At 42.5% G+C, this 26214-nt stretch overlaps 1 protein-coding gene across 1 annotated transcript; it reads left to right on the forward strand.

Moving 5' to 3' along the window:
- Positions 1-45: 45 nt before the first annotated feature.
- MINAR2 (membrane integral NOTCH2 associated receptor 2) lies at positions 46-15205 on the forward strand (the record flags this gene model as incomplete). Its single annotated transcript, XM_079330988.1, has 3 exons — positions 46-210; positions 13976-14221; positions 15026-15205. The coding sequence occupies 3 exons, from the start codon at positions 46-48 to the stop codon at positions 15203-15205; spliced, it is 591 nt and encodes a 196-aa protein (XP_079187114.1).
- Positions 15206-26214: the final 11009 nt, after the last annotated feature.

Consider the following 26214-nt stretch of genomic DNA (forward strand, 5'->3'; position numbering starts at 1 on the left):
GCAGAAGCTGGGGCTGTTTTCATTATTACTCTGCAGCACAGAAACATGGACCTCTCCGTTTTGCCAAACAACAACCATCCTGATAAATTCTTGCAACTGGAGGTTAAATCTTTAGTGAAAAACTCTGCCTTTCTACCAGCTAACTGGGCAAAATTCCCAGAAGCAGCTTTACCTGGAGTGCAGCGGTGGCACAACAGGATCTATTTACAGGTAAGGTCTAAAAGAGGGTGACATTTTCCTTATTTTTCTACCTTATTTTAAGGATCAGGAGAAAAATTATGTGATGGTGACACATCAGCCATAGTTTCAGCTTGCTGCATCTCTTAATCTGCATCATTAATATTCCTGTGTATTTTCCCATTGACATCAGGGAGGATCAGACTCCATTTGAAGAGTTACTCTCTTCAGGAGGATCCACTGACTTTATCTTAGTATATTAGGCTTTTTACTTCTCTTTGTAACATTTTCATTGCATTTTCCAGATAGTCTTCTGAAGTCAAATACCACTTAATTGTACTAAAGGTGTGCATAGAAAGTGGTCTCTGAAGGAGTAAAAAAAGGCCCAGATTTAAGACTGAAAGTGAAGTCATATTCTTTAAACCTGAGGAAAAGGCACATTAGAGGAACATTAAAGATTCTTGCTACAAACATATATTATCTACATAGCTCACCATAAATTCCTTTTTATTTTCCCTTTTTTTTTTTTTTCCTTGTTAAAATTTGTCCTTCCTGTTATACTGAAAGACAACTGTTGAAAGCGTGAAACATGCTGAATGGACTAATCCAGGTTGTTACAGAGGTAGCAGCAGTTTCTTGGTACAAGTGTAAGTGTGCAGTGCCTAGCAGAGGCCCTGGAGCTGGCGGAGGAGAAGTTCATGTCTGGATCAGCAGCGGTACAGCTGCATCAGCTCACACCCCTCTGGGCCCCACTTGCTGCTTCACAGTGCTCCTTCCCTGCCGCCCGGGGAGCCCCTCGCCTTTCCCCACCCCTAGCATGAGCAAAAGCTCCAAGGTCTGGTTCTTGTCAAGGGATGGAGACATACAGAAGAGGTTGGGGTGAGGGGGGTGATGGAGAAGGGTCTGCATTCTCAGGATCCTTAGGGTGGGGGTCGGATTCCCCGGGGGGAATGAGGAGTAAGAGCCAAAAAAAGCTTGAGCCTGGGGGAAGGGAGGAGAATGATGCTGAAAGTCTCCCACAGCTACTTCCCGCCGCACTTCTCCCTTTTCAGGCATTTCTCCCCACCAGCTCTCTTTGCCCCCTCCCGGAGTCCGTTCCAGTCCTGCTCCGGCTGCAAAAGCCCTCCCCCCGTGACAGTCGCTTCCATGCTCCCGCCTTGCTTTCCCGAGGTTCCTGCCTGCCCCAGACACCCTTCCCGCTGCCCGCTCCGCCGCCTCCAGCCGCTCCGTCCGCGTTGTGTAATCCCGGCTGGCGGCTCCCCAAGGAGCGCGGGGCGGGGAACGTGCGGTGTCCCAAGCGAACAGCCTAACAAGGGACGGAGCCTGAGGGATCCCGGGCTGAGGGTATGGTGCAACGCTGGCCTCCCCCTTCCCCCACCCAAGCCCCCTTTTGTGCAGGACGGAGGCAGCCACACACAGAGCCTCCTCCGCAGCAGGGATCCTTCTCCCCATTGTTGTCAATCAGGACGCGCTGTCACCGAGCCAGGGCTGCGGAGCTGCGGGAGGATTAAAAATGTGTAGGGAGCCCTGTGCTTTTTGACTTGTGCTCTGCTTTTTTGCCACCAGCGAGAAGGTTTTCCTGGAACTCTGTGTCCCAGCCCCGGGATGGCTGCTTCAAAGGAAATGTCTGTACTCACCATGCCTCCGAAAACGGAGTTCGCAAAGTGGTATATTTTATAAATGTTAAACCTAGGACACAATCTATACTTTTAAGCATAGTCATTAGTGAATTCAAGCTGCCCAGATAAAATTCATTGTGCCATTCTCTCTCCCTTAGGAGCTTGCCTTCTTTTTCTCTTTTTACCGACAATCAAATAAAGGGAAAAGTACTGATGAGTTCCAGACATTAGAAGAAACACGATGGCACAGTGGAGAACTAATGGTGCAGGAATACCATACTTCACTTTAAGATGAGGGAGATAATGGGGTTAAGGGTTAGTTAATTCAGAAATGGAAAAAGGGGGGCGAGAGGGGGAGAGAGAATTATTTTCAGAACATGTGTGCATGATCTAAAGATTCCTAAAGTCATTAAACCTTGAGAGTAGCCTAACTTTCCTCTTTAGAAGTTAATATTCTTTTAAGAAACTATTGCTACTGAGGGCTCCCTATGCAAAGTGACTTTACAGTGATATGTTTGTGGTCTCTTCCAAACTTTTATTATGAGATCACTTAAATTCAAATGCGCTGAAGTGCTTATGTGTTTTCTCCACCTATAAGTTTTAAAATATGTTTCCATTATACAAAGCTGCTTCACATAATGACAAAAAGCTGCTGGTGTTTCTCCTCACTTTTCTCTTTGGTATCAGGCAAACTAAACAGCTCCTCCACTTAGCATGTACTTCCATCGTCTACTTTGACTAAAACAAACCATAAAGCAGTCCAGGAATTTTGGCCCTTCCTTGTGAAAAGCAGCATAGAAAACACAGACTTTCTCCCTCAAATGGATCACTGCTGACCACATTGTGATCACCCTGACAATTTCCAGTCCTGCTGGACTCTCTGCCCCACAATGCGTTTTAATGCCCAGCACACACCAGGTGATTAATCCTCTATAGCTGTTTCCCATGCACGTCTCTGCTGTAGTCAACCTGGTAGTTTTCTGCAATTCTGAGACTTCTCTTTCTTGTTTATATTTCCCTCTCCCCCCCTATTTTTGGAAGACAGCAGAGAGCATTCAGTCTTAGCAGCATGCTACTTCTTGGCATGGGTTTTTTTGGCCCTACATATGAGTTAACGCCTGTGTCCTGTCTTTGCTTGTTTCTCAGTAAACCAGGACAAGAGGATTTTTTAAAATCTCTAAGTTAAGTGCTGGGTTAGAGACTCTTCTTTGTCCTCTGGCTCATACGTGCATTACGTATTTCCACTCTTTCCCTTATTCTTCCCTAGACATCTGCAACTGGCCACAATAAGAGCCAGCTGCAAGGCTGGCAGGAGCTTTGGTCTGAGACTGCACAGGAGTTTTTATATAATGCACTCATAGCCCTGCAGAACTGCATTATCAATGACAGATAAAACACCTTTTTAAACTAAACAATTCATTACAAAAAGTAGTCTCAATGATGCACAATTAAAATAGTCAATATCAATATTCACTTTTCTCTAAAGATCCCAGTCACTTTGGCTGAAGTGTTTATAACCATCTACTGTTCTCTTTCCAGTCCATGTCAGGTGGCTTTTCAGTTTTGCAGTACCTGAGGTTGCCTTAATGTCTCTGACAAGGAACCTAGATCCTCTTCATTTCCATCCTCAAGAAAAGTTTCATTCCTAGAATCATAGAACCATAGAAGTGTTTGAGCTGGAAGGGATCTTACAGGTCATCTGGTTCCAACTCTCCTGCCGTAGGCATAGATGTATTCCACTTGAACAGGTGTCTTCAAAGTCCCAGTCAGCCTGGCTTTAATCACTGTCAGGGGTGGAGTATTCACAACTTCTTTGGGCATCCTGTTCAAGTGTCTCACCATCCTCACAGGGGAGAATGCTATCTAAACCTGCTCTCTTTCAGTTTAAAGCAATTTCTCATGTATTCTTGTAAAAATTCTCTCTTCAGCTTTCTTGTCAGACATCTCTATGTATTAGAAGGCTGCTACATGGTCTCCCTGTAGCCTTCTCTTCCCCAGGCTAAATAACCCCAGCTCACTCAAACTGTCTTCATAAGAGAGGTGTCCCAACCCTCTGTTCATCTTTGCAGCCTCCTCTGAACCTGCTCAGGCTTCTCAAGAATCCTTGATATGTGCTGTCTGCCCTGCTGTCTTTCACATCTCCTCAAGAAGCTTTGGTTAATTCTAGCCTTCCCAATTGCTTTTCCACAGCATCTTCTGTGAGATGTGATTTGTTGAACGAAGCTCTCAAGTGCTAGTATTCTTTATAACACAAGAGATTTTTTATATTCCAAATGTCTAGCAATTTCTATGTAGTTGATACTCCTACCACAGGGATTCTTGGCTACAGCCTAGTAGTTCTTTGCCTGCCAGATCTTTCATCTGCCCTCAAAATAGATCTCTACATTAGAAAAATGTCCTTATGGGTGCAGGGAGGATCCTCCACAATCTGCTACAAGGTTTTGCGCAATGCAGAGTTATAGTATTAAATTAACTACTACCAAATTTATAATGACCACCCTGCTAGTCACTGTCTTTAGGATTGAGAAGGCTGTTATGAAACAAATCCTGTAGTATCTAGTGGCTTTCAGTTTCTGTAGAACTGCCTTGGTTAAAGCTTCTAGGTGTAGCTGTCCATCAACAGCATTTCTTACTTTCCCTGAGCATCATTGCCAACATCAGATGGAACCTGTGGCTGGCCATGGGAACAGAGAAAATTATTCTGTCTGGGGAGAAAGGAAAAAAAACCTTGAGTTCCAGGAAGTAAATTTCATTTATTGTTTAACTGTCTCTTTGTTCTCTTCTTTCAGGTAGATGGGCTTGAAACCATGGTCTAGCCTTAACTGTTGATGTCCTGGGGTTGGTGGATGATACCTCATAAGACACGCTGAGAAAAGAATGATTAGGTTTGCATTATAAAATAATCAAACATGGAGTAGGCATATGTTGACTCAGTAATGGAAATAACATTGACCCTCCATAAATCTTTGGGCTTTTCATAATTCTATGAAGAATACTAGTACTTGTACATGACAGCTGTCTGAATCTGTCTTTTCTCAGTGAAAAATGAGTTATTAACAATTATAACAATGTTCTTGTTCATGAGCTGTATGTAAATCAAACAGAGTTATGTGTTTGCAGAATTGAGCATTTTCCATCTTGTTAATTAAGTATTTTACAAACATATTTAATCTACATTTTTCAGTGTTCTTCATAACATCTCTGGGAGCATGGCAAGGCAGTTTGTACAGCAGTTTGTGCAGGCAGGGCAAGAAGGCAGGGTTGCAGGTTTTCTTGCTAATAAGAGTTGCTCTGTGTTGTTTGCAGTGTTTCTGTTGGCTGGTTGGTTTTGGAATTTCTGTTAGTAATGGTTTTTGATCCATTCCAATGATCAAAAACTGTAGTTAGTACAAGTGTATGCAACCAAGTGGAACCCTCCAAAAAGGATGCATCTGTACAGACCCATTCCTGACTGGAGTGTTTGGGCTTATCAGTGGTTTCAGGGGGTGCTGTGGAGGAAGTCTGCCTGTGGTGTGAATAGGTGAACAATCTCCTTTCACTGGTGAGCTTAGGGGGAAGTTGAAAGACTAATGAGTATTAGGGAAAGGGAAATAGACTGGTGGAGTTCAGCTCTTCCCTCATTGAGGGAGGTCCAACAAGAGTCAGAGGACTCCTATGCCTCCCACTGTCAGGCAATGGAAGGGCACCTGGTGGGTGAAGGGGGGTGGAAATGAGTCCCTGCTCAGGGAGGTAATAATAAAAATTCCTCCTGATCTCCACCCCCTAGCCAGGTGCCACTTCAGAAAAGGTATGAGGCCCTGGATCTGGAGTGTCAGCTAGATGATTTAGAAGAAATTACCTGCCCAGTGAGCCTCCCTGTTATGATTCATCTGTCAGAGAGATCACCATCTCTGACATCAAAAATAAAGAAGGGTAGCCCTTCTGAGGGGAACAGAGTCAATGTAAATGGACCCATCCCACAGGGAGGTGTGCTTGGGCCCAGGTATGGGATGTCACTGAGAGACCCCTGGGCTGATTCAGCCCTCTTATTGTTGTCCACTGCTGATACTCCAGGCTGGCAGTGATGAGATTGAAAAGGACAGGGCACAGGTAATCTTCTCCTCAGTCCCCTTGGAGATTGAGAAAAATGGTGAAAGGAATAGGAGAACTCACATCAGTAACAAGTGGCTCGAAGGTTGGTGTCATCAGCAAAAATTTTGGATTTTTTGATCATGGGGCAACTTTTATGGTACCTGCCCTGCTGGAACCAGATGGGATCCATCTCTCAGTTAAGGGCAAAAGGTTTTTGGCTCATGAACTGATTGACCTTTCTGAGAGGGCTTTAAACTAGGTTTGAAGAGGGTGCAGCTGGGCTGTCTGGAAGCAGGTCAAAGGGTGGTAAGCCTGAGTTCAGGGTGAAATCAGCAGCCCAGCTGAGGTGCCTGTACACCAATGCATGCAGCATGGGCAATAAACAAGAAGAACTAGTGCCATGGTACAACTGCAGAGCTGTGATGTAGTTGCCATTGCAGAAACATGGTGAGGTGATTCACAGAGCTGGAGCACTGCACTGGATGGCTACAAGCTCTTCAGAAGGGTCAAGAAAGGGAGAAGAGGCGGAGGGGTGGCCCCTTATATTAAGGAGATTTTGATGCCATAGGTATTAAAACAGATGGCGATGAAGTTGAGTGCCTGTGGGCAAGAATTAAGGGCAAGGCTAACAAGGCTGACGTCCTACTGGGAGTTTGCTATTGTCCACTCAACAGAAGAGGTGAGCAACTTATTCTATAAGCAGCTGGAGAATGTTTCAGGGTCATCAGCCCTCATTCTTGTAGGCAACTTCAACCTGCCAGACATCTGCTGGGAACTTAATATAGCGAAAAAAAGGCAGTATAGGAAATTTTTAGAGTGTATGGAAGACAACTTTTTGGCACAGCTGGTGGGTGAGCCCACCAGTGGAAGTAGTGTGTTAGACCTGTTGTTTGCAAATAGAGATGGGCTGGTGTGAGATGCGGTGATTGGAGGCAACTTGGGGCACGGTGATCATGAAATTACACAGTTCTCAATATTTGGTGAAATCAGGAGGAATATCAATACGACTTTTACATTGGACTTCTGGAGGGCAGACTTTGGCTTATTTAGGAGACTTATTCCGAGAGTTTCTTGGGAAGCAGCCTTAAAAACAAAGGAGTCCAGGAAAGGTGGGCATGCTTCAAAACAGAGATTTTGAGGGCACAGAAATAAACTGTCCCTGTGTGCTGAAAGGCAAGTTTATGAGGCAAACATCCAGCCTGGATGGGCAAGGAGGTTTGGGAGGAACTTAGAAATAAAAAGAGGGTGTATAATCTTTGGAAGAAGGGTCAGTGTCCTGGTTTGAAAGACAGGTATTTTCCAAGAAAAGCAGGAGGTCCTCCCTGTGATGGAGAGTGCAGATGCTTCTGCCTCCTGATTATTATAATTTTGGAATCAGGGTCTCTCAGGCAGAGATATGGGGTTGGAATAACAGTTCTTTTCTGGTATATATACGTTATAAATTACTCACAATCGGGTAGGTCAATCAACAAGGCAATTTATTAGTTCATTGATAAGGAACACGCTGGGGATGTGGGGAGTCTGCGCTCTGCCAACACATCCATCTCACCTGTGGTCACTGCCCTTTTATAGGCAGTTTCTTGGTGGGCGGTGACATGCCTCTGTGCTGGGGTACAAGTCGGAGCATGTTGGCTGGGACTCAGGCAGCAGTGGCCACAAGCCCCCAGCAGGTCTGGACAGGGCTTAAACATGTTCTCAGGTTACACTCCTAGAGAGCAGGTAACAGCAGGGACAAGCCTGCTCATGTCCAAGCAAGCTTGCATTTTCCTTATACATAAAAGTGGATACAATTCATAATTATAGTGACAAAATATCAAAAATACATATAAACAAAAAACTAACAATTTACAGCAAAGTGATTTAAACAAATATAATGAAAGAATTAGATTTTCCTGTGTCTCATGTCTACGCTTTACTTTGAATTCTTGCTCATATTGGTTATAATGATCACTATATATATATATATATAATCACTATGTAACATCTCACATATCTACATACATACATATATCTATATCTATATCTAGATATAGATATATATACACCAGTAAAGAAGTCATATATATATATATATATATATATATACACATCAAGGCAAACAGAACAGGACCCAGTACCAGTTCTTTCGGCTGTAGGCACCTTTCCCTGTGGTGCAGTTACCGTCCCAGCTGGCAGGCAGCACCAACCTCTCTCGTAGAAGGGGGAAATGTGCGGATCCCATGCGGCTGGAGGGATGCTGGCGGCTGTGTCCCGGATGGGAAGGCTGGGATGCGTGGAGGTGGAGGTGGGAGACCGTCCCGGGCAGGGGGTTGAGGGTTCCCCCAGCCGAGAGGATGGAGAAACAGCTCCCAGCGTCGGTGTGGCACAGCGGGGTTTTTTCCAGCCACCCTTCTCCTCCAAGCCAGGTGAGAGAGAGAGCAAAAGGGAGTGCCGCTTCCCACACTTGCTTTACCTGCGCACCCTTCCATCCGTGCTAAGGTGTAGCCAGCAGGTCCTTAGCATTACAATGGGAAAATTCCACAGAGAGAAAAGGGGAAAAGTAACCAACCCCCAACAGTCAGGTCTCTCAAGAAGTATTTAAGGGGGCTACTAGAGCATGTAGGAAAAAAATTAGGGAGGCCAAAGCTTGTTTGAACTAAAAAGGGCGAGTTCTGTAAAAGATAATAAAAAATGTTTTTACCAATGTATTAATGGTAAAAGGAAGAGTAAGTCCAGCCTTTGTTCTTTATTGGATGAGGGAGGGAACTTAGTAACTGCAAATGAAGAGAAGGAGGAAGTGCTCAGTGCCTCCTTTGCCGCAGTCTTTAGTGGGATGATGGCTTTTCCTCAGGACAGCTGTCCTCCTGGGCTGGCAGATGGTGTCAGGGAGCAGAATGGTCCTGTTACCCAGGAGGAGACAGTCAGAGAGCTGCTGAGTGCCTTGGATGTTCATAAAACATGGGACCAGATGGGATCCACCCCCTGGAGATGAGGGAACTGGCAAATGAGCTTGCAAAACCGCTCTCCATCATTTACCAACAGTCCTGGCTCACTGGGGTGGTTCCAGATGACTGGAAGCTGGCCAATTTGACACCCATTCACAAAAAGAACGGGAAGGAGGATCCTGGTAACTATAGGGCAGTTAGCCTGGCCTCAGTAGCTGGCAAGGTAATGGATCAGTTTATACTGAGTGCCATCACACAGCACTTAGAAGGATGGTCCTGTACAGGGTATCACATCCAGCCAGCAGGGGTTTAGGAGGGGTAGGTCATGTTTGACCAACCTGATCTCCTTTTATGACCAGGTGACCCACCTGGTGGATGCAGGAAAGGCTGTGGGCGTTGTGTACCTGGACCTCAGCAAGACCTTTGGCACTGTCTCCCACAGCACACTGCTGGAAAAGCTGCAGCCCATGGCTTGGACAGGAGCACTCTGTGCTGGGTTAGGAACTGGCTGGATGGCTGGGCCCAGAGAGTGGTGGTAAACAGTGCTGCATCCAGCTGGGATCAGTCACCAGTGGTGTCCCTCAGAGGTCTGTGCTGGGGCCAGTCCTGTTCAATATTTTTTAATGATGATATGGATTAGGGCATTGAGTCTTTCATTAGTAAATCTACATAGGACACTAAGCTGGGAATGACTGCCCATCTGTCAGAAGGTAGGAGGGCACTGCAGAGAGACCTGGAATGGCTGGATGGATGAGCAAAGTCCAGTAAGATGAAGCTTAATAAGTCCAAGTGCTCTGCCTAGTATTTTGGCCACAATAACCCCCTGGAGCATTATAGGCTGGGAACAGAGTGGTGAACAGTGCCCAGGCAGAGATGGACCTGGGGGTGCTGGTTGACAGTCACTGAACCTGAGCCAGCAGTGTGCCAAGTGGTGGCCAAGAAACCCAATGTCCCCTGGTCTGTATCAGGAATAGTGTGGCCAGCAGGAGCAGGGAGGTCATTCTTCCCCTGCACTCAGCACTGGTGAGGCCAAACCTTGAGTGCTGTGTCCAGTTCTGTCCTCAGTTTAGGAAGGACCTAGAGACACTTGAGCACATCCAGAGGAGGCAACAAGGCTGGTGAGGGGCTGGAATTCAAACCCTGTGAGGAAGGGCTGAGAGAGCTGAGGTTGTTCAGCCTGAAAAAAAGGAGACTCAGGGGTGACCTTATCACTCTCTACAGCTCCCTGAAAGGTGGCTATAATCAGGCAGTGTTGGTCTCTTTCTCCAGGTAGCAACTGACAGAACCAGAGGACACAGTCTCAAGCTTCATCAAAGGAAAATTAGGTTGGATATTAAGAAAAAGTTTTTTACAGATAGAATGGTAAAGTACTGGAATGGTCTGCTGGGTAGACACAAACAGATACATCCCTGGATGTGTTTAAAAAATGACTGTATGTGGCGCTTGGTGCCATGGTCTAGTTGTGGTGTTAGGGCATGGGTTGGACTTGATGATCTTGAAAGTCTCTTGCAACCTAGTCATTCTGTGAATTCCATTAATAACTACTTCTCTGAGTATCCACGGTTCGCTCCTTCCATTCAGTGAATAATAACATAAATTGCCTTTGATTTGTTCTGTTCCACCCTCATTCACACTGTCTACTTACATTCAGAGTGTATAGTATGAATTCTGTAATGGATATTGATACCTAAATTTGCAATACTTTTCTCTTTCTTTGAACATTTGCAGCATGAGTCAAAGTCTGTGACAAAGGCTGGGATGTGTTCTGAATCTTAAAAGACAATGTAAAAAAGTAGCTTTTGCAGAAATTCATACTAGCAAGCAATATTTTTGTTATCTAATCTTAGGTTTCTCTTCTTCTAGAAATGCATATGTTTAATGCAATATTGTTCATATTTCTTTGTATGATTTCTTAGACCTAAAACTTTTGGGGTTTGCGTATGTTTCCAGGTTCTGTCCTTCCTTTTCCCTAACTAGTCTGTAGGACATATCTACAATCAAGCATCTGCTGTATTCAAATACATTCTTCCAATTAGTTTGTCACTTCAATGTCTGTTCTCTAAAATTTCTGCAAACCATATCCTATCCCAAATTCCAGTCCAGTTCTCATGGTAAAACTCAGCTGCCCCTCCCAATCTATTCTCTCTACATCTGCTCCAAGCCACCACACTCTTCTCATGCCCATGGAAAGAAAGGTACTTCAGACAGTAGGGGAAAAACATTTTGCCACAAAGCACTGTTTTTATGAACAAATTTTTGCATCATGCTATCTATTCCAAGTTTTGGAGAATTTTATCTAAAACAGCTTTAAAAATTACTGTCAAGTCACATTCTTTTCACAACATTTTAGCCTAGGGAGACCAATCATCCCCTGGTGAGACTGTTCGCGTTCTTCAACAAAATGTTCTCCAAGTTCAACTATTTAGCAAGCCCGAGGGAAGAGTCATTAAGGTCAATGACAAATCTTAAATAAGAAATAAAGTAAATAAAATAAAATGCAGTCAGAAAGAGAAGGCAGTTAAAAACACCAGCTCAGCTGAAATCTGGTCAGTACAGCCCAGAGGGCTTCAGTGCCAGCTGTAACTGCAATGCAGAAAGTAATATTATCAGGGGGCATGTGAAGGCTAAGGAACGACATGTGGAACATATGAACTAACAGAAGGATGGGAGGTCACTGAGGATCCACCAACCTACAAACGGCAATTATTGATGGGAAACATGCTTAGTCACTTCTACAGGGTTTTGTGTTAGGAATGCCAGCATTATGCTTCCTCCTAGAGTTTCTTGGACAAAGTCTGTTGTTTTCTCTTCTCCACCTTCCCTTTCTGAAGGAAATCAGTCCTTATTCTTCCTTCTACATCTTCCTGCCTCAGACCATGTATAGGAGTCTAGGCATACACACGGACACTGCAGTCATGAAGTAGGTGATGGCACACAGCAGCTGACTGCCACTGAAAGTGGATTCATCAGTCCACAAGGTGGGCAGAAAATTACTCAAGCAGAAGAAGCCAACAGTTTGCTATCTTCTTGGGTACCTTCACTGACTTGCTGAAATATCAAAGCAGTTCCCAAAGCCAGCATGCAGGAGGTCAGATACCCTGAGCCCCCACCAGAAAGGTGGAAGGCGAAGCTAGGACATGCCCCTAGCTCTTTTGCAGCTGTCCTGGTTTCAAGGGCAAGTGTCTGCCGATAAAGGCAGAAGTTTTTCTTTGAAACAGAGACTTTAATTTCACTCCCTCCAAGTATTATAATTGTTTGAATCAAGAACTCTGAGGCAGAGATAAGGAGGTAGGAATAACAGCTCTTTTACTAATATATCCAACCCTACAAGCAGAAACAACAGCAGTTGTTAAAATTACCAACAAAACAGAACAGATAACTCTGTTTCAGTTCCTTCTTTAGCTGCAGGCACACTCTCTCAGTGCTCGGTCTGGCGCTGCAGCTGGAACAAAGCCCGGAGCTGCAGAGGGAAGGCAGGAGCACAGGAGCGGGGGGCGGCAGCGGCCACGCCGGTCCCGGGTGGGAACGGGCTGGAGCGGCGGCTCCTCGCTCACCGTGTGTGTCCGGGTGATCAGCTGTGTCCGCAGAGGCAGGAGGCTGGAACGGGGCAGATGCAGGGCAGGTGATCACAGAGGGTCTGGCTCTCCTGTGTTCCACAGCGGGGGCTGCAGACGGGGTGTCCTGCTCCGAGCTCCTCGGAAACACGAGTCCCCTCTGGAAGCCCGAGAGGCCCCTCCGGGAGCCGCTGCCATTGACCCCTTTTGTCTGGAGTCATCAGAAACCTGGGTGTAACCCAGCAAGCTTTAGCATGATAATGGGGAAAATTCTTTAAATTGACACAGTAGAAGGAAAACACTCAACCCCAATAGCAGCTGAAGTCCACCCAGCCTGTGGTAACTTAACATCTGAAGATCTCAGTAAAAGTGAAAAATTCAGGGAAAGTCATCCTTACATGGAAATAAGTTTCTCAGGATCCAGCTTCTTCATTGGCTGTTTATTATCTATACTTTACCTTATGTGCATCTTGCAGCAGGTGCTGCCCACACCTTTGTGATTTCTGAGAGCAGGAGAGAGGTAGGGATTGCCCCCTCCCAGCATACCTGACATAGGACCACTGGGTCAGGCCAGGGCTCCCCTTGACCCAACATAAAGTTCCTAAGGATAAAAGTACTTATGAGGAGGGATGGATTTGCTCTGTGTGGTTCTAAAATTCTGAGAGATGTTAGTGTAAGACAAAAGCTCTGCAAAAAGCAGGTCTCTTAGATAGCTGATGCACTGTACTACCACAGATCTGTGACAGGTTAATTGAAAGTCTTGGGAACAGTAGGTTGTGACAGATACTGAATAGAGAATCTGATTGCATTCCTCAATGCAATTACAGGTTGAAAAGTATTGTAAGTACTATTTTACAGAACCCTGAAGGGACCCTTACTGCTGTTTTAAGAGGCAGCTTGTGATTTCTCAAAAATATGAACACACTAGGTCTAGAACTAGGGTTCTCCTTCTTCCTCCCTTGACACCCATATGAACCTTTTAGAACTAAAAGGTCATATTTAACAGCTTTTCTTTTTCTTTTTTTTTTTTTAAATTTCTTTTTTAATTTTTTTTTAAATTTTTACTGGGAGACTGCTCAGGTGTTTAATTACCTGTGAATTCTGATAGTGCCCTCATTGACTGAAGAGCCTCTTTGACATCCTGACATGGGTCTAGCAGTCTAGGATTCAAGAGTGTGAACAAACGCTGAGTCACAGCCCTGGTATCAGAGATACATTTCCAGTTGAGGTTCTTTTACACACCATTGCACCTGTGATCATTCTGCTTTGTTCTTACATCCTTGCTTCTGCATCACACTTGACCAGAATTATAATGCTCCACTGCAGTTCTGCATAGCACTGTTTCACTAAAGCAGAGGCTTTCTTTCTTCCAGCAGGCATTATAATGTCAGTTCACATTTGCGAAGAACTTAATGGTCAGATTGTACCCACCTGCTTTCCTCAGAAGGAAGAAATCTGTCCAAAGTGAGTGGTCAGGCACCCTCACTGTAGAAGTTTGCCAGGAGAAAAATGTTGAATGTGTTGCTTAAAAATGAATGCTGTTGCAATACAAGTGATAATTCTGGAAGGGGACTTGTATTGTAGGTAATGCAAATGAAAGCCAGGTTGTGATCTAACTTGTGTCTTACAGAGAGAAAAGACAACTGTCACTGAGCTGCCAGGCTTAGACTTGAACCAGGTCAGTCAAGAAATAATAGACAAATCCCTGGGAAAGCACATTACTCCCATCACCCTGAAATCCACAATCAAGAGCAACCCATTGTATAGTGATATCCATGTGGATGATGACTGGGAGGAGAAGAAAAAGACCCCTTCCTGGACTGTGCAAGACTATGACAGACAGTCACTGCACTCTAACTTGGCCATTCACATAAAGGTAATTGGCTGTTGTGCTGGGTTGAGCAAGTGAATTGCTGTGAGCTGTGTGGTACATGCATAAACCACTGTGCAGCCCTCTTGGGTCTTTAGATGGGATTACAGAAGTAAATATGGAGGTATCTTCTGGTACAAACATGAGTCTTATCAGAAAAGGAGTCTACATATCTGGTGAGACACTAGGAATTCAAATTTTACAATATATGACCTCTGATGAGAGAAAATCTTAAACCACAACAGTATGCAACTCAGCCTCCCTGAGTTGTAGGAATGAGCTACAAACGTGGCACTTAAATATTTTAATTACTGTTCATAGCAAAATTCAAATTACATATTTTACATACATATTACATTTTTCTCAGCCTCACACTATAAAGGATCCTGCCTCCTTGTGTGGTGGCACAAATTACTTTTAAGATTGCTTTTGTTTGGGTTTTTTTGTATTTTTCTTTTCCTGCTGGTCCATCTTTTGAAAAGGAAGTCAGTACTGTGTATATACAAGGTCGTCTCTTCTTGAGAAGACAACATCGTTTGCTCTGGGGTTTTAAACACATTTCAATGGCTGGTGTCCTACTTTTTGTTCCTGGATGAAAAGTGTGGTTTTAATTTTCCCCAGTGGAACATTTGCAGCATCTGGAAAGTAGCACAACCTACATTCAAGTGAAAGTGTCTTGCATATGTGTTGTGATGATGTCTTAAATTCATTAATCAGTATCTGATGATAGCCAAAATACTTCTGGGTATGTTCTAATGACTTTGTGTGCAAAAGAGAGAAACTGATTTCATTTTCTGATTTTTCTTCTAGGAAAATCCTAATGATCTACGGTTCTGGATGGGGGATATTTATACTCCTGGGTATGATACCTTGTTAAAAAAGAAGGAGAGAGAAAAAAAGCACTCAAAATATTGCCGAATACTTCTGTTCATGGTACTAGCCATTTGCATCCTAATTGCTGTAATTACCCTTAGTGTTTTATTTACTTAGTATAGCCAAATGATGATTAATTTTTTTAAATAAATATTTTATTAAAATGTTCTCTTATCTGGTTTTATTTGAATTCCATTTTTTTGGTCACAAGCACAATTTATTTGACATCACTTCTTCAAAACATTCTTGTATAACACAATGAATTGACCCTTAAAAGAAACAAGTATTCTGAGTGTGGCTGAATGTCTCCTTACAGGTATAATTTAAAAGGAAAATCATACTCTATATTTTTAGTGCCTTCTTTGGACTAGTGATTTAAGTTGATATGTGTGGTACATTACATATAATGTGTATAGAATACCAACTATTTGTTGTAATAAACACCTACCATCCTCTTTTCCTTTTTATGATGCTGTTTTTAGAATTTAGAAAAGCATTATGAAGCATCATTCAAAATGTCACAAAGAATGATAAAACAAAAATTAGCACATTACTTAGTGAGTGAGTGCATTGCTGCAATGATGCAACATGCATTAAAAGCCAGCCTAAATGCATAAATATTTTCTTACACTTTTTCAGAGAAGAAAAACAGAAAATAGATCATTGAGTTTCCTTCAGAAAGATTCCCTGAGACTCGTGACAAAGTTTTTCCACTACTAGGTCATCTTCTTCCAACATGTAGCATTTCTATCATCCCAAGAGACTGAGTGACACAACATATGTAGAGTACTAAGTATAAAGTGGAATTAATACACTTTAAAAATATTAAAGTTATATAACCACGCTGGGAAAAACGCTCTTTGTAAATCAAAGGAACAAAATGAAATATTTAGATCATACAGACAGTTAAGTTAATATACCTCAGATTAATTCAGGAGGGTCAAAACATGAGATAAAATGACAAAATAACAAGTGAGTGAACAGGGAGACAAGAACCTCAAGTAATGATTTCCTTTCTGAAAAGATACTCTGGGTGCTGCAAACCCTTTCTACCTTTGTATTGAACTATAAATACTATTGAGATAGGGATTTCCCTTTTGAAAGAGAATCGCACAGAGGCACAGAAGCTGAAAAGTTGAGATTATACCAGTTCTGCTTCTTGTCCCACAAAAAAGTGCTTTGGATTAGTCAGGAATAGAGCTAAGGCAGAAGGTTTGTACTGTTCCCTCTGAGTTCTAGAATGTGTCCTACTTGCAGCAGGTTTACACTGGTTTAATTAATGAATTTGTCTTCAGAAAGTGTATTTCTTTCCTTCCTTCTCATCTAGTGCATGATTGATTCTTGTGTGTGCTGTAACTTCTTGGATCCTACTGTAGCTTGTACTGTAACTAGTTTGAAGACTCAACCTAAAAAAAAATCAAGCTAAAAAAGCTTACTTCTTTAATCTGGTGTGCAGATAACAGCAAAAGAGCAGCACCATTTAGATGCACGTGCATAAAATTAGCACTGCTGTTACAAAACTGGGCATTGCTGTAACTGTGCAAGGGAGCTCAGTCTCCTGCCTTGCTGCAGTTTCAGTGCAGATGGGGGTTCTTGTCTGAAAGATCAGGCCCACTCAGTTTACCAAAGTAAGAGCTTGGGAGTATTTTACAAGACTAATAGCTGACATTATGAAGTAACTACTCACATTAAACCAACAATACTTGACTTTTTTCCAGTCCAAGTGCATTTGCTTTAAGTGCATTGCATATAATGCAGAGACGTACATTTGTAAATTATTGAGGCCTGCAGGCTGGAAGCCTAAAAGCAAAGAGCTCTGTAATTTCCAGGAAAACAGCCAATAATGCGAATTGCTCAACTGCATTACCCTGTGAGGGCTTAGTTGAAAGGATAAAGCCGTTTTCTCCACAACTTCACTACGGGCTGATTTAGTCCGATTTCACTGCTGTCACCTAGCGGAGAGCCAGCAACGAACAAAAACTTGTCAGGCGCGAAGACTCCGGTTTGGACTAAATTTCTTTTTTTTTTTTTTTTTTTTTTTTTTTTTTTCTGGATAATGTCATGTTTCTCTTGGATATGGGGGAAGGGCTGCCGGGTTTGTTGCGCTCCGCGGGCGGCGTTTGCGATGCCGGCTCCTCTGGTGACCCCTCGCGGCAGCGGCTCCAGCCCGGGCTGCTCCATCCTGCTCCCGGGAATGGGCACGGAGACAGGAGCGGCTCCATCCTGCTCCCGGGAATGGGCACGGATAGCGGTGCGGCTCCAGCATGCTCCCAGGAAGGGGCACGGAGCGGCTCAGCCTTGTTGCCCAGGGAAGTGATGGTGTCACCTATGGAAGTGTTCAAGAAATATGTGGTCATGGTTTGTATGGACATGGTTTAGTGGTCATTACAGCGGTGCTGGTTTAAGAGTTGGTATTGATTATCTTAGAGGTGTTTTCCAACCTAAATTGTTATATGATTCCATGAATGAAACAACTCTACTAGTTAAGTTTCCAGAAAGTAATCTCTGTGATCTACTTTCATTGGTCTTTTCCTACCCTGAGAGCACACTTAGACATGTTATTGCATACTTTCACAGAATCATAGAATATGCTGAATTGGAAGGGGCCCATCAGAGTCATCAAGTCCCACTCCTGGCCCTATACATGACACCCCAAGAGTCACACCATTTGTCTGAGAGTATTGTCCAAAATTTTTATTAACTCTGTCAGGCTTGTTTCCTGGGGAGCATGTTCTAGTACACAATCACCCCCTTAAACATCTCTTCACTCAGCTTTATTCCATTCCTTCAAGTCCTGTCACTGATCACAAGAGTGAAGGGATTGGTGCTATTCCTCTGTTTCACCCTGGGTGGATGTTGAAGACCTCAGTGAGGTCTCCCCTCAGTCTGAGGCTGAACAGACCAAGTGATCTCAGCCACTGCTCATACAGCTTCCCCTCCATACCCTCCACCATCCTCACAGCCCTCCTTCAGATGCTCAGCAATGGCTTGTATCTTTTTTATATTGTGGCACCCAAAACAGCCCCCAGCACTGGAGGTGAGGCTGCCCCAGTGCAGAGCAGAGCAGGACAATCCCCTCCCTTGCCTGGCTGGTGATGCTGTGCCTGATTCCCCCCAGGACAGGGCTGGCCCTCCTGGCTGCCAAGGCACTTCTCACTCATGGTCAACTTGTCCTCAACAAGAACCTCCAGGTCCCTTTCCTGCGGCCCTGAAGAAAACTTAACTTCAACAACACTTTAAACAAATGCTTAAAAATAAGAAAGAACATAAAGAAATGTCGGCACGATTTAAAAACTTTTATTCCAATAGTAATCAGCTCAAATATCAGCAAAGACTCCTATGTAGTCAGCGAAATTTCTTAACATACTACACCAAGTTGATACATCAGTATCAACTAAAAAGATGTGGGACAATGGTGTAACTGTGGTAGAATGCTACCTTTTACTGGGAAAACTGGCATTTGCAGTAACATGCTGTAGCTGTGGGAATTTGCTCTAATAAACTGCACAGCAGCAACCTGGAAGCAAATAAGAGTTCTGCAGATAGTGCCCACTTATAATTGCAGTGGCAATTACTATATTTCACAAGTGATTTTAGAGAAATTACATTTTCTTGATTTTAGAAAAATTACCTTTTCTCCAGTAAGTTCAGATTAGCTTTTAAAACTAACTAATGGATTGAAGTTTTTTGCTTGCTTTCAATACAACTACTCTCCCAAATCACTAAAACATATTGGAAGATTCTGCTAGGAAATTCTCAGCCTTTCTCTTCCTTTGCTTCATTCTTCTCATCCCAAAAGTGTCCAGAAATGTGCAACTGTGTTCTCATTTTATTTGGTTTTGGCCTGTAAAGTTGCTGAAAACAGAGGCTTGCTTAATTCTGGCAGTTTAACAGGCACAGTTTGGGAAAATTACAGCTGTCACTCCCCTTCAGTAAAGCACAGTCGTGGTCCATCAAAAGGATCTCGCAGGGATTTAGCAAGGTACATGTTTTCATCTTCCAGCCCAGGTTGTTTTTTTTTGGTGTTTTTTTTTTTTTTTTTTTTTTCCCCTTCCAATGCACCTATTACAGAAGGCAAGGTCTATAACAAAAAAAAAAAAAAAAAAAAAAAAAAAAAAAAGAAAAAAAAAAAGAAAGAAAAAAAGAAAAAAAAAAAAGTAAAACTAGCTTGTCACATCAACATTTGAAAAAGAAAGAAGCTATGTGAGTTGTGAGTAGCAATATACTATAAATGTCTCTGGGTGGGGGAGAATTTTCTCCTTTAATTCACTTATTTGGTATGTGAATGGTGGATGAATAACCATAATAGCAGAACCTGTGTGGACACTGTGCATCTCTGCTATCTATCACTGGAAGATCAGGAAGGACAGCCACAAACTTCCCTACCTCAGTCCCACTGATTAGTTCAAAGAGATTTTGAACCAGATCAGACTGCTGAATACGTTTCAAGGATCTATTCTGTGTGGTTATTCTGTACTCCTGTAAATTGAGTAATTCACTGAAATACAAATTTACAGAGGACCTAGTCAGCCATAAGACATCCATTCAGCACAACAAATGCAATGCTTCTGTCAACTGTTTTCTCGGTTTTACTGGTTAGAAGATGGATCTAGATTTGAAAAGTTAGAATAGCAGTTACCTGCTGTAACAAGTGACAGGTGTTAGATAAAGTGTATCATCTCTTTGTTGCACAAGATAAATTTTAAAATTTAGCACCTAGTATTTATAATGGATTACACTTTTTTGTTTTAACAACAGCACTTCTTCCCATATAGCTTCTTTAGAAGTATTTTTGAATTGTCTATGTAATTTTAATTTTTTTTTTTTAATTTCCTTTATTAGTCTTTGTGGACTAAGAAGCATACACATTTCTGTGGATTGATAGTTCTGCTGGGGGCCTTACCTGCACAGCCATAACCTGTTTATTTGTGTACCTCATTATTTGCATTCTGGAGAAATGCATTATTGAGTGCAGGAAAGACTCTTGTGTCTGTGAGATCCTGCTTGCATTGAAAAGCTTTCTCTGCTCTATCTCTTATTTCCCATGATATTCGTTTGGACTCAGAACACTGCTACACCCCTATTCATGTTCCTAGATTCATAGTTAGGAGCATGACATGTGCCATGGTTCAACTAATTTCTCAGCAACCTGGTGGCAGTGCAAACTCAGAGCTGTAAATCAAATTTGATAGGCCTGTGCCCACTTAAAGTCCATTGTCTGAAAGGAGGACAGCAGAACAATGGTAAAGAGAAATTAATTTCTTTATGTGATACTTATCTCTAAGTCCATGAATCTAAATCTGTAAAAGATTTGGGATTTGTAGGAACATTGCCCCCTCCCCTCCTTTCCAAACAAAAAGACATTCCAGGCAGATTTCTGCTGAAGAACAGATGTAGCTCAAGTTTGAGCTGAGGTGGAGTTGTATGAACATGTGCTTTAGGAAGCAGTTTCTGACCAGATTCCTCTATCTTTCTAGATTTCTTCCTTTTTGTTTCTTAGTGAGCTTCCCCCTGGGAGCAGCAAGTCTGCTCATCCTGACAGTCAACCCTCTTCCTAACAGAGGTACTTGCCAGGATTTTCTAGTCATGGAAGTTGACTTTGTGAATCTTTGCAACTGGAAACTTGTTGCAATGATCCTGATATGGCTAATTGCTGACCATGAGACACTGACTCCAAGAGTCAGAACATTGAGTTACAAATTACATATTGTTGAGGGCTCTTTTTCCTCACCAGTCATCTGATTTGGATTGCAAGTCATCTGGTTGTGGAAAAAATGCTGGACACTCTCATGTGGTATATTAACTTTCTATTAGGGCAACCCAGCAACAAGAATCCTGTCCACAATTATATTTTCAATGCATTATTATAACCAGTTGGCAGGCAATGGAGAGGAGAGGAGAGGAGAGGAGAGGAGAGGAGAGGAGAGGAGAGGAGAGGAGAGGAGGAGGAGAGGAGAGGAGAGGAGGGTACGGAGGAGGAGAGGAGAGGAGAGAGGAGGAGAGGAGAGGAGAGGAGAGGAGAGGAGAAGGAGAGGAGAGGAGGAGGAGAGGAGAGGAGAGGAGGAGGAGGGAGAGGAGAGGAGAGGAAGGAGGGAGAGGAGAGGAGAGGAGAGGAGAGGAGAGGGAGGAGGAGAGGAAGCAGGAGAGGAGAGAGGAGAGGAGAGGAGAGGAGAGGAGAGGAGAGGAGAGGAGAGGAGAGGAGATTACTTCATTGCAGCATGTCATTTATTATGTCATTTTCATGAAAACACAGATCTTGAGTTGGTGTACATTATTTTTTCCATCCATGAGTTTAGGTTCATAGACAACCCAGTACATGAATCAGCCTTCCTGAAGAGGGCTTGTTTCTCACTGGGGTTTCCTCTATACTGATTGTGCTCTTTTTGGGAATTCTCCAAAAGGCCACTCTCAGCTCAGAAATCAATTTGCTGCAGCTGCAGTAGTAAATTGAAACTCTTGTAGCCGTAATCTGTGTGAATTCTTGTTGCCTGTGGTAAGGTTAGTCTTCTTGGAGGAAATGTTGTGGAGTTAGGGTAGAAGGCAGAAAGTTTTCTAGCAACACAGCTATTGTTCAACACAATACAAATCTACTGAGTACTGGGCTTATCTGCTTGAAATTTGGCAGACTGTTGTTTTCAATACCTGTGGGTGTGTTCAGACTTTAAAGTTGCTTTTCTCCAGCACAATTGAATACTGAAAACATGCATGCTGAAGAGGTTTTATGAGGTTTTTTGTTCAGCTGTTTGGGTCTCTCTTCTAAATATCTTGATTCTTTCTCAGAAATAGAAGTGAAGAATATAGTGGAAATAACAAATGGTTTTGTTTCGGGAGGTGCTTGCTTATGTTTGAAGTCTGATTCCTCTTTGCTACATCCACATATACTTATTTTTATTTTCTGAACTGTAAGAATGATAATGTTTTGAAACAACTTGGGATATAATAATCTGAATACAGAAGCCATTAGTGAATAATGTTCTTTGTGTGACTAGCCTTGCTGGTGAATTGCTAAAGGAGAGACTGTGTGCCTCATAAAAGCAGTTCTAAGCTAAAACGAACACAGGGCATTCAATCTTTAAATTTGCATTAGTTCTGGCTTTTTAATGAGCAATGCCATAAATACTGTCTCAGCTCATTGAGATGTGAGCTGAACCAAGTGTTAGTAAACTGGCATGTGGACAATTTGCATAGTTGAGGGCCTAAATTTTTATTTTTACTTTCTTTTTTTTTTTTTTTAAATGTCTGTTTCTTAGTATTAAATGCATCAAGTTTCAGAATAATTTGTGGGGAAAAAAAACTCAAGTAAGGAATCAGGAAGCTCTGTGTTGTCTGAAATGGTCTGTATTGCTCTGAAGGTCTGACAAGTTATTGCACCCCATAAACACTTCTGAAATGCCTGCAATATTAAGTTGCCATAGAGCACAGTTTATAGAGTCTGTTTAAAAATAAAATTGAGAGAAATGGAATGGAAAAACCTCCTAATTTGTTAAGATTAAGCTGAGGATAAAGAGAAAGCTATGACATTAAATCTGGCTTTGTCCCTGATTGAAATGTGACATAGAAAGTATACTTAGGACAAGAATAAATCCTGGGCAAGGTATTTAGAATTGAATGAGCTGATTCCACAGCATCACTGGATTTTTTTATATGGGTTAAAATATCAAATATTAGAAGTAATTAAATTGGAAGTATAAGTTTATGCAAAGTTCAAAGCTAGAAAAAAATGGTTTCTCCAGGAAATGGATTAGTGATATTGTTTGCAGCCTGGAAGGCAGTGTGTTAAATGGGCAAGTTGTCAAATCCCGAGGCAGTAGAAAACAAGTGAATAAAAGGCTTTATAGCAGTAATGTTGTGTGGAAATGAATATTGCAGTACACTGGAAACTGCTGAGGGAGAGAAGAATTCACTAAGGGCCTAAATGCATGTCTGACCTTGAAGTGAGAAATCAAGCTCTTTGGGTGTTTTTTGACAGAAATAAAGGCATTTAATGGTAGGATCTGTGTAGTGAAATCCATTGAATTTGGCCTTAGTGACTACATTTAAGAGCATGTGCCTTGGTCAGATGCTTTCCCCAGTGCTGTGTCCATGCCCCCCCGCCAAGTGAGGAGTCAGTGCTTGTTTTCAGATTCTACTATCAGAAAATCTTCTTCCCTTCCAAGTGAGATCTCCTTCCACTGTGGCAGATTATTCCCTGCACCCCTGAGTTTGGACACAATGATTGTGATGATGGCCCAATGAGATGCAGCCAAGGTGCCTGGGCTTCCTCTCTCTGCATCCTGACAGCCATCTTTGACCTTTCCTTTGTCTGACACCTGTAACATTTCTTGGATCCTCAGTTGCACACCCCTTGCTCCAGGCATGCTCTTCCGTGCATTTTCAATCCTGAATTACACAGAGGTCTGTAAAGCTGCATTTCTCACGCAGCTGTGAGCTGGGCAGTTGAGGGCATGCAGGGGTGTGGGCACCCTGTCTGTCATACAGGCAGTCCAGTCAAGGAACAGGGCACTGGAGCAGCTCAGCAGGCTGCACTGGCTACCTGGGGAGCAGGGCAGCCCTGCAACTGGGGGCAAACCAGGCAGGCAGCATTGGTCATCTCTGCTGGCTCCCACTGAAACTTCTGGTGGGATCAGGTCACTTCAGAAAGATGACCCTGTCTGTTAATGAAAATGATCCTCCCCACTTTCTCCCTTGCAAATGTTTGCGCATGTTATGACTGGGGGCTGAATGCTTGCTGAAAACTTTTTGCTGTTGTTCTCTTAATCCATTTTAACTTCACTATTCAGCATGATGATGTGGACCATAAAAGTGAGATACAGTGACAGCTCACAAAACCAATATTATAAGTATTTCTGTGAATTATCAGGAGTTGTTTAGTGTCCAAAATCAGTTTCAAGCCTAGTAATTGAGTAAACTGCTGCTGCATACTTATGAGGCATAAAAGAATAAGCTATTACTGATGATTTCAGCAGAATCAGCTGTTGATCAGCGAGCTGATGAGGAAGACATCCATGATAAAGTTCTGCAAACTAAAGAGTTTTCAGAAAGCTAAATTATGTCACTAGTAGCACAGCGGTATACTACACTTGATTGACAAGTACTAAAGTCCAGGAAGTTCTTCCTGCCTGCTTTCTTCTTGGAAGATGTGCTTTAAAACTTGATAACAATAAGGGGCATGTCTTGAGGAGTTATTCTAATGAATTTGAATAATATCCTTCTGGAAAAAAAAAAAAAAAAAGTGAAATGGCTTAGGATTTTGTAATTTTTTCCTTTCATACATGGCATTCAGAGAGGATGTCAGGATGCCTTAGAAGTTTTCCTTTGTAACATCAACAGTGTTGGTAGACATCCTCCTTTTAAAGCATAATCATGGGATTCTTCTCAAGTTTCTTTTCTGACACAAATTCAGCTCCTGTGATCCATCATGGTTATATCTGTATATACCAACATCATATTTGGTTATCTGACACAGTTCAAGTTTATGGAGCCAGCTACATCCACAGCTTGCTTCTAGCCAGCTTCCATTCATGCTGCATATTGACAGTATGCAAGTTTAGGAAGCATATTTAATCTTCAAAATAAATCAATATATTTTTGCAGCTCCTTCTGACATATTTTTAAGTGCACTATATTTGCACCACAGGCAAATTCACTGGAGACTGGCTTGCCATATTGAGATATCTCAGCCAGTGCCATACTATCTGCAGGAAAACTGCACCAGCACCTACATGAGTGTCATGTTTTGCATTAGGGCCAGGTACCCCAAAAAGTGGCCATTAGACATTTAAATAAACTGCCTTCAAAATGAATGAGCAAAGACTGATGAAAACAGGTAGACTCTGAAATAGGATGCTCTCGGAGGCTCTCAGATGCAGATGATGTTAAGCAACAGTCCTGGTCTGCTTTACAAAGTGGGAAGCTGAGAACTGCTCGGGAGTTGGTGGCTGTCACTAAACCATCACCCAGTTTCTGGTGAGCAGATCCTAGTCCTGAGGAACATAGCAGGAGCTGAGAGCTGCCTGGAGCAGAGACACTGCCTAAATTATCACCGTGCTGCTTCCAACAAAAATGCGGTAGCTGGTTTTTATCACCAAAACCCAGTACTTCCTTACTCTCATTTCTTCAATGTGGTAATGTTAACACACAAAGTTACTGTCTATTCCAGAAAAGCGAGCGAAGAAAGTTCTCAGTAAATGTTGCTCATAAACAAGGATTTTGTTCTGTTTTAATTATGCTGGAAGAATATGCCCACAAGCTAGATATTTCTCTTTCCTTTCAACATGTAGAAGCAGATGGCTTTGACTTGTAACTGTTTGGAGTTTCAAATGAAATGAAAAAGAAAGAGAGGCAAAAAAAAAAAATTAAGACTACACAAGTTGGTTTTATAAGGTAAATGACCATAACTACTATGCAATATAATTTCAGGGTTGGGGTCTAGCTTACAAACACTTCTTTTCTTCCAGAGAATATTAACACACCAAAGCAGTCAATAAACTCTATTATGAAAGTACATTTTTATGATGTAACATAAATTTTACTTCTATTTGGGTTAGCTCAAATATAAGTGCAGATGATCATGGCTTAAATCTGTGGGAAAAACCTTGCAATAGTGGTGAGTAAAAAATCAGCCCCAGAATTCTCCAGTTCTAGTATGTTGATCATTGCCAGGAAGTTCTCTGCTTCCCTTGTTGGTTCCTTTTGGCTGCAATAATTTTAATATTCCTATTTGCTCTTCCCTATTGGTCTCCCTCCCTAAACTCCGCCCTAATTCCACCTCTCCTCCAAGTTTATAAATACCTCTGCCATGCCTCAACACTTGCTTTTGGCCATTTGCCCTCGTGCTTGGAATTAGCATCTCTGTGCCGTCTTTCCTGGTTCATCCAGTACAAACTATTCAGCTTGCTGTTTGTTGTTTTCTAGTATTAAAACTTTTTAGTTCCTGAACAATCGGGTCAGGTTGAGTTTCTGCATAAAACCGCTGAGTTAAGTGAAGCCTCCAGCTCTAATAGCCAGGCTAAGAGGGGTCAGAGGCTACATGATTTCCACTTAGTGTAACCTCTCCATCTACAGCTAGAGTGCTCAGATAACAATTTACATTAAAAAAAAAAAAAAAAAAGAAAAAAAAAAGAAAA

Source organism: Erithacus rubecula (genome assembly GCF_903797595.1).
Source record: "Erithacus rubecula genome assembly, contig: SUPER_Z_unloc_2, whole genome shotgun sequence".
Classification (NCBI taxonomy): domain Eukaryota; kingdom Metazoa; phylum Chordata; class Aves; order Passeriformes; family Muscicapidae; genus Erithacus; species Erithacus rubecula.